Genomic DNA, 14,620 nt, shown 5'->3' on the forward strand with positions numbered 1-14,620 from the left:
TCGTTGCTGGCACCACATCTGTTAGGTATACGGATCCTGTTTTCTTGTCTATCTGGTGTTTGGCTGCACTTTACCCTGGCAAAAGGACATTCTGCCTCTTTATTAAAACTCATTTTGTGGAGACCATGAAACATCGTCATTTTACCTAGGTACCATAAAGTGGGTTGGCGGTGGCACTTCATAGCAACATTTCCATTGTCTTTATAACTTGGTAAACTTCTTATTTCCTTTCGACCAAGAAAAAAAAGACTTTCCTATTTCCTGCTAAATTCAGGGATAGTCTTTCCCGCTAAAACTGTCCTACAACTACCGTTCCTCTCGCATTTGGCTTTTCTTGGTGGTCCTTGCTGGTTAAGTCGTGATATAAATAATATGATGCTAGAGGTTGGTGAATCCGAAAAAGTTTTTCCACTCTCTTGAATGAGAAAGAATCAGAACAAATTTTTATTTAGTCGATGGAGAATTAATGATCTTACGCTCCATGACAAAATGATCCTTGCCATAAACCTCATGACAAAATTAGAAAAGCCTACGACGAAACCTTGAACCATAAGAAAAGCCAGCGGCTAGTCTCTAGATTTGCTGGCTTCTAGTCCTAATGTTGATGGCTCTGGAAGCCATGGCTCTTAAGTTTGCTCTGGCCGAGGATATTGAAGTCCTGGAACTCTCATTAATTCCCTGAAAAGCCTCCATGAACTCTTCTCTCTGCAACCTCAGAGCAAATGCGGCATCCTCATCCTGGCTCGGCAATCCTCTTCTCCTCCTTGGATACGCGTCTCTGCTTGTTGCAACTGATGGTCGAAGACTCCTGTCCAAATGGTTGCGACTCTCTCTTCTTTCTGGTTTTTGAGATTCAGGTTCTCGAGTTTCTGCTTCACTGGTTTTGGTGGTGGCCCTCCTTGTTTCGATCTCCTTCGGGAACAGAAGCTGTATTGTGTTCCACAGGACTGTGTTCACAGTGCAGGATCTTCCGTTGCTGCAAATTCAGAAACAATGTGTAACAGTGACAAGCCGTCCAAATCAATAGGTGAGCAATATCAGCCACTCTTTGGGGTTTAACTTGGGTGGTTTTAGTTCCATTTCAGTCCCCGTGAGTAATACGAAAAGCAGGTCAGCATTAAAATTATCATGCTGATTAAATCTGGCCAAATAGTCTCTTTGGAGATGTGGCTTCATTACCTGATTATCTGCCTGCACTTTGGGCATCGCTTCCCGCATTTGTCTGCAGCGGATCGCAGACATTTCTTGCAAAAACTACAGAAAAATATGAAGCATTCACTTAGCATCTGTTCATCCACCAAAAAATCAAGCTGAAGACACAAGCATTGTGAGCAAGCATTCTAAGCGAGTGGTCGAAGGCTGTTGCTTTGTTTACCTATGACCACAAGATGTGGTACTGGGTTCAAAGCAAACTTCCAGACAGATCTGCAAAATCAAGAACCACCCGATTAACACAAACAATTCCAGAATTTCGACTTGCAGGAATTAAGCAAAGAGTAACTTGATTTCCGCAGAAAACACGAGAAAGAAAGAGTTGGGTTACTTACTGCACATGAAAGTTCTTCCCTGAGTCGGTCCAAGCATGGAATGGCTGGACTCGGGTCACACGATCCTGGCTCGGGTATTTCGCCTTTCTCTTCGTTTTTTGCCGCTTCTTTCACTAAGGTTTCATTCTCCTTCCTCTCTGTCAATAAGGTTGATTCAAAAATAATTTTCCATAAGATTCAAAAAGCAAAACGGAAAATTTCAGTCTTTCCAATCAATCAACACGACAAATTTGACTGTGATAAGATACCGGTAGCTTTAGTTTCTTCATCATCTAGATCAAGAATGGTCGCGGGCAACGGAGCAGGACTCTTCCTCTGATCCCTTCGTTTCCTGAAACATACATAAAGATCATCAATCTAAGGATCTGTCTCTTTGGATTGATTAAATAAAAAACAAGGAATCAAAAGCCATAGAAAAGGAAAATCAAATGATCGTTCAGTACCTCCTCGAATTTGAAGGGGGAGTCTTGAAATTCAAATCCGACCGCTTCTTTTGCTTGAACTCACGAACTGGCGTGTCGTCAACAATGAGGCTCGCGATCATGAGCGTCTCCTCGTCCCAACCGGCCATGGCGGCCGCCGACTTGAGCCTGGGGCTGAACAAAGTTTCCTCCTTTGCGCCATTTTGGGACTGATTCGGATGTGCCCGCGGGTTCTTCGGGTCCTTGGGGCTTTGCTTTGGTTCCTCCATCACCATTTCTTGCGAGGGTTTTTCCTACTTTGTAGAATCGATTCGCTTCAAGATCGAGCAAGAGGACGAAATGGAGATGGGAAGGCGATCTCGTTGTTTTGATTATTTGGTCGCAAAGTGTCTCTGCCAAGACTCCAACGGTCGGATGTCATATTTAAAAAATGGTTTCCTCTAACGGCTATAATCTCGGGGATGGTGTACAACTGTGAAGGCGGGGGAGAGATAACGAGAAAACTTTCCTCAAAACAAAAGTCATAGTTTTATCTTAGTTAAAGAAAATCGTTAAAATAAAAAAATCAATCAACTTGAAATGCTAATATGCAGCAGTTTCCAAACGAGTTAATACCATGAAATTTTTTAAACTGATATACTTTGTCAAATTATTTGATTAAATAATATGTGACAATTAACATATATCTTAATTTAAGGTATTATTGTATAACAATTAGTGATTTCCCATTTTTACAAAAAAAAATTAGTGATTTCTCATAATATTAATTTAATTTAATGGAAACTAATAAAAGGTAAATTTATCATAAATATGCTAGTTTGAGGTTTTTGGTGGTTAAAAGATTAGTTTGAAATAAATTTGTGGCAGATGTACTAATTTGGGATTCTTTGTAATTAACCTTTTCCAAAAATTAAAAGTATTTGATATTTCATGAATACCCCATTACAATCCGTAAATACTAGTCGTACCAGCCAAAAATTTGAGTGAATGATCCTAACATTTGAACCAAAAAAAGAAAAAGAAAAAAGAATGGTCCTAACATATATTTTTTAAGATATGGAATTCTTCATAAAAATCACATGTATAAAATTGAGGTAAAACTAGAACACGCCCACCAAAATGTAACCACCGGTGTCGCTGAATTTTATTGCTCAATATCTACAAATCTAATCGAAGACCATCTCTAGAAGGAGGTACTCTACAACGTCAAAAAATGCACCAACCCACCAAAAATTGAGAAAGAGAGCCCAAAAAGAAAACCCAAAAAAAAATTCAGTGTCTCAACCCCGCCCGCTCATCCCACCTCCTCCTGCCACGGCAAGAGCCGCGTCCGCGGGTCGGCGAAGACGTGCAGCACCCGGTCCCTGAGGCCCGTGTCCTCGACCTCGCAGAACCGGCTCGGCCAGTCCGGGGGCTCCACGGCCTTGGTCCCAAGGCCCGGGGCCCGGTCCTTGGACCCGACGTTCTGCTCCTCCTTCCAGTCCGCGACGTAGGTGGCCACCCTCCGGTAGAACTTCTCCTTGAACACCTCCCAGACCTGGTACTTGTAGTGGTTGATCACCATCGCCCCTCGGTCCACGTTCGCGAAGTCGAACCCGCGCCTCAGGTGGAAATGGTGCACCACGTTGATGAGCGTGGAGTTCAGCGCCTCGGGCCGGACTATGCTCTTGTGCCGCTCTGGGGCCGCCAGCCTGCAGGTGTACCCCGCCATGACCCCTTGCCTCGGGGCGTGCTTGAGCCCCGACGGGCCGAAACTGTGGCATGAGACCCTCAGTTCGGCCACGTTCCTGGGCCTCGACTCGTTCCTCAGGATGTCATCCAGGAACAGACCTGTCGGCAAGTGAAAGAACTCATCCACGTCGATGAACCCGACCCACTCGCACGCGTCCCGTGCCCGCATCGCGCAATGGGCGAACCCGGCTTCCTGCGTCTTGATCCATGGCCACAAGTGCCTCGAGATGTTGTAATCGGAGCCGGCAAGGGACTCGATTACGTCGTCCGTGTCATCCTCGCTGTTGTTGTCGTAGATGAACCAGCGCTGCACCCCGATCCGGGCGTGGTACATGACCCATTCCCTGATGAACCGGCCCTGGTTCCTCACCATCGTGCAAATGCACATGTTATGAAGCTTCCTAGCGGTTGGCTTGAGCGCAGCCCGACAGCCCGGCCGGGCTATGGACCGCATCGTCCGGCCGCCCTTTACCCTGACCGAGACCTTGACGGCGGTGCCGTTCCTCTGCGGACTACTCAAGACACTAAGGGGAGTTTTACACCGCACGATCTCCTGCGCGATCGACTCGACCTCGGTTCGCAACAAGAACCTCGGCTTCCCGAAATCCCAGCCGAAGACGCACTCGAACCTCGATGCGTCGGAGACCCTCTCGGGCCGGAGATTGAGGCCCTTCACGAAGATGACCGTGGTGTTGTCGCGGTCGATCATGGCGTCGTACACCAGCGAGTCCCACCTATGGCTCGGCCCCGGCGGGACGTGCTCCTTCGACTCGAACGCAAGAGAGACCAAGGACCCGTTCTCGGCGAGCGGGCACCGCACGATCTGCTCGCCGGAGTCCTCGCCGTCCACTCCAGCCGGCGGCTGCCTGAGCCGCAGCTTGGTCGAGTCGGCGGCCTCTACGTAGACGCAGTGGATGTCCTCCTTCGTAAATAACCGGGACGACGGAGGGTACTCGAGGAAAATCACGGCCTGGTCGGGGAATATGACCATTTCCCTTATCGAGACCGACGGAGCGGGCTCGGAGTCGCCGGAGACGGCTCTCATCACCGGATTCCGCCATGAGGGGACGACCACCGGTTCAAAAGTTTCTGCACAGATATCGACGACGGCGATATCAACACATAAAACTTTCAATTGTGTAAAAGATGGATTTTTCTAAAGCACCGCGAGAATCGATTCCGACGAATTATTCAAATTAGAAGGTTATCCGCAACAGAAAATCGCGCAAAGCCCTCGATTTTACAGAAGAGTTCTGGTTACGCAAAATCCGCGCAAGAAGTGGGGAAACGGAATGGGCAAAATTTGGTTTTTGAGCTCGTTATCGCAGTCGACGATTACAAGAAATAGAAGGAAGAAGAAACCAGATAACTGGAATTGAACCACGAAATTCACACTCGAAAACAGAGCATCTCGTGGAATTCATTCGAGCATAAGAAATCCCACGCCAAACAAAGTCACAATCGGCGAAGTTAATCACCAATCAATCGGAGCTCGTAATGCAAGTTCTTAACTTTTTGCCCCACGTCGGCGATAATTGTCGATTCTGGATAGAAGTGATGAATTTTAAGGAAGGACGAGATGGAAGAGAGAGAGAGAGAGAGTTGATAACTAACCTCCGACGGAGAAGCGGAGGGTGGAGAAGGTGAAGACAGTGAAGAGAACGCAGGAGAGGACGGCGAAGATGGTGCACCAGAAGAACCTGCTCCACGAGACCGAGACGCCGTCCCCGCCGCCGCCGCCGAACCCCCGCCGCTGCCCCATCTCCGACGGTCCCTCGCCGCCATGGAAACAACCGCTTCCGCTTCCGGTCACGATGAGCGCACCGAACAAACCCCCCCGTCTCCGTTCTCATTCATGAAAACCACCTGAAAAATAAAGAAGATAAAAAAATCCCACCTTTCCCACCTTCTCTCTCCTGCCCCCTTTTTTTTCTAACTTCCACTCGAACCCTCCACGAATATCTTGGCTTTCGATAGAGAGAAAATCGCGGTTGAGATCGAGGGCAGGAGGAGAGAGGAGGTGGGAGGATCTGGTGTTTCGACCGTTCATGTCGGTTTACATGCGGTCGTTAGCTCGTCATCATGGTCGAGAGCTTGCCTTCGCCTTTGCTTTTTCATGCCTCCTTTTTGTAGCTGCGATGGAGAATCGTGCCCCAAATGGCGTCGCGCCACTGGTCGGTCGGTCGATGATGGCGACACTTGCTGTCGATTTACATTAAGCAATCTCGCGAACTTAGCATGCATGCATGCATGCATCAACATCGATTTCGATCGAGTCGATCCATCGGACAACTCCGTTCGATGTCATTACTAAGTTCGTGCAATGCATTTCTCTCGTTTTTCACTAGGTTTAATGTCTCTCTCCCACCCTAGTCGGCCAGATTAAGAAACTATGGAAAGTGTCGTGGTGCATAAAAGCACTTGAAAAAAGTTTTGATAGGACGGCCGAAAGCTTAATGTAGATTTTGCTAATTATCTGAGCCGATGGTCACCTTTGAGGAACGGTTTTTTCTTTTCCAAATTGAAGAATTGCCCTACCCAAGCCTTATAATCTAAACTGCTGTATAAGATAAGGAGGAGCTTCTAATTTTTAAAGCAGTTTCAATATTTTTCTTCTTCTCTAATCATCTTTAATTACTTGTTTTACAATTTTTCCATCATGGACAAATGGTAAGTTAGTAATTTTTCCATGCATGGACAAATGTCATGATATTAAAATATGAATATCTTCTATCTCACAACAATCTTCTTGAAAAAAAATTCAAATCTTAAAATATTTCTCTCTTTATACATGTACCGTATAATTTTTCTGTGTTGTTGTTTATCTTATCAACGATTTTTTCTCCTCGTTTAGCATTTTAATAAGTTATTTTTGCTCAACTTTTCAAGAGTCATTTGCACAAGCGTCACGTGTGCACATTTGCTAGTTAATAAGGACAGAAAGTAGAGCAAATAAGCTAGTAAAAGAAGATCAATTTCCGCAAATTAGGTAGCAAATATTTGACTACCTTGTATTATACTAGTTTTGTTAGCTCCATTATGCTCGTATTTCAAAAGACTAGATATGCAGAGAATATAAGGATTCATTTCGTATACTCTTCAAATTTGAAATATTTGATAGTCGTATGACAAAATAAGTGTTACATGAAACCTTAGATTAGCAGTCAATTGATTTAAAAAATAACTACGTGGGGTGCATCAACTTTAAAACTAAGATTTGTAGTATATTTTAGCCAAGAAAATATCGAATGGCCAACAAATATCGATCTAAAGTTTTTCCAGTCACTCAAGAAACGATTAATTAAAAAATGTATATTTTTAAAAATTATCAACATGTAACATAATTTTCAAGACACGAAGTGTTGTAAAGCGTAAAATTGATTTTTTTTTTCCTCCAATGGTTTAGAGCAATCGCCCCAGTTGGGCCAGTAATTAACAAAAATTAAAAAGGTAATATATTATAAAGTATGCGTACGGTACAAAAATTTTGACCATGCAAATCAATTGTTTTATTCTCTCGTCAATAAGATATGAGATCATTATGATATGTCAAACACATATAGGTGTTTCATTTATATATGAATTGCTCGAGTCTTCACTGAGGAAAAATCGGACGGAGGGTGGAAAATTTTGATTTGGAAACTAATCGATCATCTCATTGATGACGTCATATCTCCATGTGGTGTGGGACCCACCACTTTCTCCAATTTTACGAAAATTATAATAATAGAAAAAATATGAATGGAAAATCTATATTTTAATTATCAATAACGAAGGGGTCAATTTCTATGGACACGGGTGGCATGTGAGATGCGTGGCTTTGGCCGGGGCACGTCAAACTCATTTAGTCGCATTCGTGCGTCGCTCGAGCGCTTTCGATTTCGCTAGATCTCTCTTGAGATGTTAAGGTAAAACTTACTTATCTAATTCCTAGCTAAATCACACGTACATAATTTATACATATACATATCGTGGCAAAGAAGCAAAATCAATTACATAGTACATTTTGGATTATTTTGGAAAAAGGAGAGTAAATTGTTTAAGTCAAATAAAATATTATTTAAGTTTGGGATCTTGAGATAACATCGTTAGTATGCTTATCCTTTTAAATCAACATTCGTTTATTTGTAATACGTTATTATTATTATTATTATTTTTGTTGCATACTCGACATGAGCTTCATAGGAATTTTCTAATATAAGTTTCGAGGATGAACACTCACTTTGATTTCGACCCATGATTGGAAGAGATCTCGAGAGAGCTACTTATCATCGGGTTTATATTTACTCTAATTACTATATTTAGGAAAAATCATTTTCCAAATACCTATTTCGAATCTTTAAACATCCTCTCCCTCTCACGATTAAAATGCGCTTTTAGTTCCTTTTTCTTTATATGCAACCAAGTGTGTTAGTCGGCTAGTGATTATCAAGATTTTATTAAGAGAGCTACTTATCTTCTTTAAGATGGATATATGTCAACTTATATATCCACACAGATTTTATTCCAATAATCTTTTTTTTTTTAAATTGAATAATGCATTGTTTCCCATAGTTTTATTGACATCGATATGATGTGGTTGGCCATGTTTGCTTTTCCATCGATGAACAATGAAATCATCGATAAGTGCATTACTTTTATTGCAAACCATCATCCAAATTTTCCGTGACAGCACATTCAGAGTAAACGTAATTACATAAAGTAAAGAAAACCTTTTACTATTAAGGGATTATAAAGACATCATCAATTAATTATTTAATAAATGGTCTTCAATGGTTAAATGCATGAATTAATAATCCTATTGGATTAAATATTTATTATAATATAAAAATTCAATTTTTATCTATCTTATAAACAATCTTTGCACAAAAAAATAAATAAATTCAAACCTTGAAATAATTGTTTATTTTCACATATATGTGTGCAATTTCTTCGCGTCGTATCGGTAACTCTTTTGCATTCATTAATAGTTCAAAAATTTTGTAATAATTTTTTTTACGAAATCTCAAATTTTAAGAGCAATATTTGAAATTTTGTGACAAAATATGATGGGAAAATGACATAAATGATCTATGAACTATGAACCAATGTGTAATGTGTGACCTTTGAACTTTTAATTTGTTTAATTCGATGCCTTAAATTTAGCTCAATGTGCAATATTGTCTATGAACTTTTAATTTGTTCGATAAGATCCTTGAATTTTTTAGACATGTTCAAACCAATCCCTGAACTACATAAAATCGTTCAATATTGTCCCTAAACTTAAATTAATGTAAGGATGATATGAGGCATTTTCATATAGTTCATGAATTAGTTTGAACATTTTCAAAAAATCTAGGGATCATATTGAACCAATTAAAAGTTCAGGGAGCATATTACACATTTGGCTAAAATTCATGGATCATATTAACTAAATTAAAAATTTAAGGATCATATTTAATATTAATCTAAAATATAAAGATTATTTATGTTATTATCCCGGATATAATTTACAAAAACGGTTATCAACTCTAGTGACAAGGAAAAATACTGCTGTTGGGCTTATGCAACATCCGGGTCTTGTCATTTCAGGCCATACCCGGCCTGTTTTTTTTTTTTCCTGATGAAAAGAAGCAGCAGGTTCTGTCACATTTCTTTTGTGTTTTTAAGAATGCTTATGGTTTGTTCCATCCCATTTAATAAGATGTTCCGCTTCTAATTGATATGATACAAATATGATATTACTAGAGGTGTAAATGGGTCGGATATTCCGACCCGCGACAAATGAAACTTCCGATTGGATGCTCGAAACACATAGATCTCAAGTCGTTGGGTCGGGTTTCGGATTTCTTCTTCTTCTTCTTCTTTTTTGGGTAGAACTTATCTATAGTGCTCTGTGTTGTTTTTATCAAATAAAATACTAACTTCATCCATTTCTCACAATTCCTTTATTTATATTAGTCGACTTGATTGTCAAAGTCAATAATTTGGCTTAGTTTTTATTTTAACTTTTTAGCTTTATCTTTTGAAAAAAACGACTTAGTCTTTTATATTCAAAGATTTCTTTGATGGTTTGGTGGCCTCTATCATTTCCGACGAAATTGATTTGTCTTTGTAGTCGGTCGCATCATTGGTTGTATTGATCTCATGGATGAACTCGATATATCTAAAAGTACTCTTCTCTTTGCTTGCGTTAATGACACGAGTCTCTTGGTCATTCTTTACAAGATAATTTATATATTTTTTTTTGCACGCAACTTGTGAATAAATGAGTTGTGTATAAACAATAATGTTTGTGTGGCGTGTGCTTCAAAAAGATCACACAAGTGAGAAAGCGAGAAGAAAAAGAAAATAAAAGAAAAAAAGAAAATAAAACACGAAGCACGAAACCCGCCGAAGAACAACCCGAATTTTTTTACTTATTAACCGAACTGAAAATACCTGAAAAAAAATTGGTTCAGTTTGGGTTGGGTAATTTTGACACCTTTAGATATTACCCACTTTCAATTTCATTTAAACTTGCATGTGAATGATGTCCTTAACTTGTAATCCACCAATCAAAGATGGGTCTTAAGACATTTTCCTCTATTTTTATTGATTATTCGTTATGAATATAATGTTCGTATTCCTTAAAAAAGACTATCATTATGATATATATGAATCATGAGGGATTCGATAATTCTAAGGAAGCAATAACAAGAACAGCAACGTGGGAAGCATGGGGATGCAAGATTCTTCTACCGTAGAATTTGTCAATATCAATCTTTAATTTAAGTTATTGTTGGATTCGTCTGTTCATGAACTTGTCGGATCGACAAAGAACATGGAACGCTCATGTTGCCAGTTTCTCGATTCTGGAGGCGGAAGAGGTGCCAACTGAGGCAGCATTCATCTCCCTGCTCGTTTCACACTCATTCAAGGGAAATTTGATGGCGTGTTGATTTTGTCATTTAGTTCCAAAGCGGTATCTTTTATCTGCTGTGGTCATGAATGACATGGATCGGATCATCGTGATTCTCCTGATATATGATCTACTTCATCTACTCAACCGAGATTATGATGGATCACTATCGCCCGCTGTTGTCCGTTAAATCTACAGTCTACCATATGACGCAGAATTTTTTTAGTTGGTGGTTTGTTTAAACTAAATCACGATCCGAGAAAGTACACAAGATCGCATCAGTCCCGTATGGCTCTATTTATGACGACTTCGCATCAAGGAACAGATACACGGGGCTCACTCTCGTCATGTCCTTTTATTGAACATGAAGTGGCATTGGATTCTCCTTCCTTTCTTTGCTCTAATACTGTCAATTCTCTGTCACCCCTCTCTAATCGTAGTCATTATATTTTTCTCAAGTACTTAATCACACTTTGTCACTAATTGGTCCCTTCGTTTTCTGCCCTTAATTAAGCTTTTTCTAAATACATGAACTGGCCCACTGAATCATAGAGAATGCGCATAATGAGGCAGGCATGTTTCTTTCTGTAAGTTCATTGAATGAGAGACTTTTTTTTGGCTCTAAGGTCAAGATTGAATTATTTTCACATGACTTAAGTCAATGTCGTCCATCTTATTAAACTTTTCCAAAGGTCAAGTCATTCGTACGTTTCTCTGTCTCGCTGTTGAGTTGTTGTTTTGTCATGTTCCTAGTTCTGCAAGTCTTCTCAAATCTAGTCGCTCCAACTTCGAAGTAAATCCATTGATGGAATATTAACACGGGCATGAGAACTTGTTAAAAGCATCTCTCGTTTTCCTCGTTCATCACACGAGCAGTGACAACTGACAAGCCACCTCCAAACAGCAACAAAAAAAGAAGCAGAAAGAAACCCTAAATGCCAAGGAATCTCCTGCAATAAAGAATGCATGTCTTCTTGTCTTCAATAATTAAACCCAGTAAGAGAGGGCTTTGGTCTGCAAAAATAATGGACACACACACAAAGTGAAGATTGTCAATGGGAACACACCCACGTCTGGTTCGTCTTTACCATCACACATTAGGTCACTCGTTGAACCAAAAGGCGGTACCCAAATTGTTATCAATAATTTTGGAGTTATTGCCATTTCTTTATCATGCTTTGCCACTTAATCATGCTTCACCCCACTCGAGGAACATCCTAGTTTTATAATGCCGGGGTGATCTGTCGGAATCTTTGGTTGACTATAAATGATTTTGCAAGCTCTGGCTTGAATTTTTCAAACAAGCTCTGGCTTGATTTTTTCAAACTCAAGCTCGCTTGCAAACTCTTTTTCTCATTTCTGCAGTGCTTGAAGCATTGGAAAACCGAATAATGGGAAGGCAACCCTGTTGTGACAAGGTCGGGCTGAAGCGCGGTCCGTGGACTATCGAGGAAGACCATAAGCTCATAAGCTTCATCATGAATAATGGCATCCATTGCTGGAGGACGATTCCTAAACTTGCAGGTTAGTTTAGTCTCTCTCCAATTTTTTGTGAGAGTCAGATTAGTAGACACTGATTGGATGGTGTGATGAGTTTTATAGGTTTGCTGAGATGTGGCAAGAGTTGCAGATTGAGGTGGATCAATTACTTGAGGCCTGATGTTAAGAGAGGCGGTTTCACTGAGCCGGAGGAAGATCAAATCATTCAACTTCATTCACGTCTTGGCAACAGGTCGCTAATATACATTCAGTAATGCTAGAGTTACAAAGAAAAGTTCGTGATTTGAAATGAGCCACTTTTTAAAATATGCACTGCACGTTACTGTAGCAGCGTCCAGCAAGAAAGTTCTTGTATTTTTATCAAGTCCTGAAAGGTTTTGGAACTTCCTTTTTGCGGTTACAGATGGTCCAAGATTGCTTCGCATTTTCCGGGTCGCACCGACAATGAGATCAAGAACCATTGGAACACCAGAATCAAGAAGAAGCTGAAGCTTCTCGGGCTAGACCCAGTGACCCACCAGCCGATTCAAGAAGACGAAAACAATGCACAAGAGATCGTAAACGAGACAGACGTGGACCCGAATTCAATTACAGAAGGAAGCTCGCACAGTGATGATAAACCCACGGTATTAGAGGCTGATCAAGACAAGGTGGAGGCTTTTTCAATGGAGGATGAGATCGGACTAATGACGTTCGAAGAAACTGCCAACCTGCTGGAGAATTTCGAGTGGTTGTGTGGAAGCTTCAATGAAGATCAAGAAGGGTCACGGAGAAATCAGCAAGAAATGGACACCCATGTTTCGCAGAGTTCATCATCTTCTGTGGAAGATTCTCATTTGCTTCAGCAACATCAGCAACAACAGCAGCAACAATGGGTTGATAGCGGGGAGTCTGTAGTGTCATGGGATGGGCTTGATTACTTAGAACAAGAGCTTTTCTTCTTGGAAAATGGAGAGTTACCATGAACATACTACACACTTTTTTCCTTCTGTTTAGTGAACTTCGTAATTTTTCATCACGTCGTCGAAGATTGGAACACGTACCGATTGTGATAGCTACTAGTGTCTACTTTTTACTTCATTACGCTTCTTCATATCACGGGTCCTCTCTTTGTACTTGATTAAAATGCAAAATCTTTAGTTATGTACTCCAAGACTTTCGTTTTCTAATTTTATTACTTCAAAGCACTTGTTAAATCTTACTAAGTATACTTTGAAAATGTATAAATCCATCATGTTGATTTGTAAGAATATTAGTACTTTTAACTCGAATCAACGACTATAGGTTGAATGTACATACTTTGCTTGTTTTGCATTTGATGCACCAAATTCGCTCAATCTCACATGTGCAAAACTCTTATATCGAATTATGCAAGTAAACATGTACAAATAAAAAAAATCATGCCCAATACCAGTTCCCTTTGAATTGATAAGGAAAGATTAGATATTTAGTAATCAATCGACCAAATTAAATCCGCATCCATATCGAAGAAACAAGCAGTCTAAACCCTAACTAGAAGGGCAAACAATTCGTGAAACACCGCCTCCCCGGCATCTAAAACGGTCTCCCTCATGAACTGTCGTCGATCGATTTTTATGCAAGATTTGCACAATATCGTGAGGACATAACCATCCTCCAAATGGGTCAAAGTAAAAGGCGTGCCGAGCCGTGGAAAAAGATGTTGAGAGTCCATCTCTTCGCAAACGAAGGGCGATGTGGATTTGTCAACCACTAGTCTATAATTTTCTCAGGTACATTTCTCCGGCATCATAGTAAATGCAGCCGACTACGTAGATTTCCTCGAAGATATTACGCTTGCTTCGTTGGAGATTTGGAGCCGAAAAAATTCACGAAACACCGCCTCCCCGGCCGCCTCCCACATTTAAAACGGTCTCTCCTCATGAACTATCTTCGATCGACTTTTATGCAAGATTTGCACTATATCGCGAGGACTTAACCATCCTCCAAATGGGTCAAAGTAAAAGGCGTGCTGAGCCGTGGAAAAATATGTTGAGCGTCCACATCTTCGCAATCGAAGGACGATTTGGATTTGTCAACCACTAATCTATGATTTTCTCAGGCACATTTCTCCGGCATCATGGTAAATGCGGCCCACTACATAGATTCCCTCGACGATACACGCTTTGCTTGGTTGGAGATTTGGAGCCGAAACGGCAGGAGGAGTTAGGTCGTGCCTAGCACCTAGAAAATCGGAAGCCGCTCTCCCTTCTGAACGCAAAATGTCAATTCGCTCTTGATCACCTCCGCGTGCATGCACCTAAACCCTAGACAAGTAACATAGCGTCTCCAATAATTTGGCACGATCCCCCACCCCCGAAACCCCCGCGCAATCAGTCAGTCAGATTGAATGTACGTTAGAATACATAAAACCAAACAGCTTGTGCTGTTGTTATGCGCCATTGTTTAAAGAAGCACGGTGCCCATGTAGAAAAATGTTTTTGCAATGATTTTCCATCCTTAATAAGACGTACCAACTAATCCCAGGTTGTAACTGGACACGAGAAAAAAATAGAGGAAGA

General features: G+C 40.9%; 2 protein-coding genes across 2 annotated transcripts; one reads left to right on the forward strand and one right to left on the reverse strand.

Moving 5' to 3' along the window:
* Nucleotides 1–421: 421 nt before the first annotated feature.
* Nucleotides 422–5,822, reverse strand: LOC104419177 (glycosyltransferase family 92 protein RCOM_0530710). Its single transcript, XM_039302212.1, is given in 8 exon segments — nucleotides 422–976; nucleotides 1,180–1,254; nucleotides 1,376–1,425; nucleotides 1,548–1,684; nucleotides 1,796–1,878; nucleotides 1,991–2,265; nucleotides 3,273–4,789; nucleotides 5,315–5,822. Coding segments are annotated over 8 exon segments (2,688 nt in total). The 5' UTR covers nucleotides 5,463–5,822; the 3' UTR covers nucleotides 422–573.
* A 6,071-nt stretch (nucleotides 5,823–11,893) lies between these two features.
* LOC104419178 (myb-related protein 315) lies at nucleotides 11,894–13,199 on the forward strand. The gene is made up of 3 exons (XM_010030748.3): nucleotides 11,894–12,104; nucleotides 12,183–12,312; nucleotides 12,484–13,199. Exons 1-3 carry the CDS (start codon nucleotides 11,972–11,974, stop codon nucleotides 13,043–13,045), a joined length of 825 nt encoding a protein of 274 aa, XP_010029050.1. The 5' UTR covers nucleotides 11,894–11,971; the 3' UTR covers nucleotides 13,046–13,199.
* The last annotated feature ends 1,421 nt before the right edge of the window (nucleotides 13,200–14,620 follow it).

This window comes from Eucalyptus grandis, chromosome 9 (assembly GCF_016545825.1).
Source record: "Eucalyptus grandis isolate ANBG69807.140 chromosome 9, ASM1654582v1, whole genome shotgun sequence".
Classification (NCBI taxonomy): domain Eukaryota; kingdom Viridiplantae; phylum Streptophyta; class Magnoliopsida; order Myrtales; family Myrtaceae; genus Eucalyptus; species Eucalyptus grandis.

What these genes read in the sequence shown, in the direction of transcription:
- LOC104419178 (XM_010030748.3), top strand. Translation starts at nt 11,972, where the DNA reads ATGGGAAGGCAACCCTGTTGTGACAAGGTCGGGCTGAAGCGCGGTCCG. An exon ending in GACGATTCCTAAACTTGCAG is followed by an intron (nt 12,105 to 12,182) that starts GTTAGTTTAGTC and finishes TGAGTTTTATAG; the next exon opens with GTTTGCTGAGATGTGGCAAG. An exon ending in CATTCACGTCTTGGCAACAG is followed by an intron (nt 12,313 to 12,483) that starts GTCGCTAATATA and finishes TTGCGGTTACAG; the next exon opens with ATGGTCCAAGATTGCTTCGC.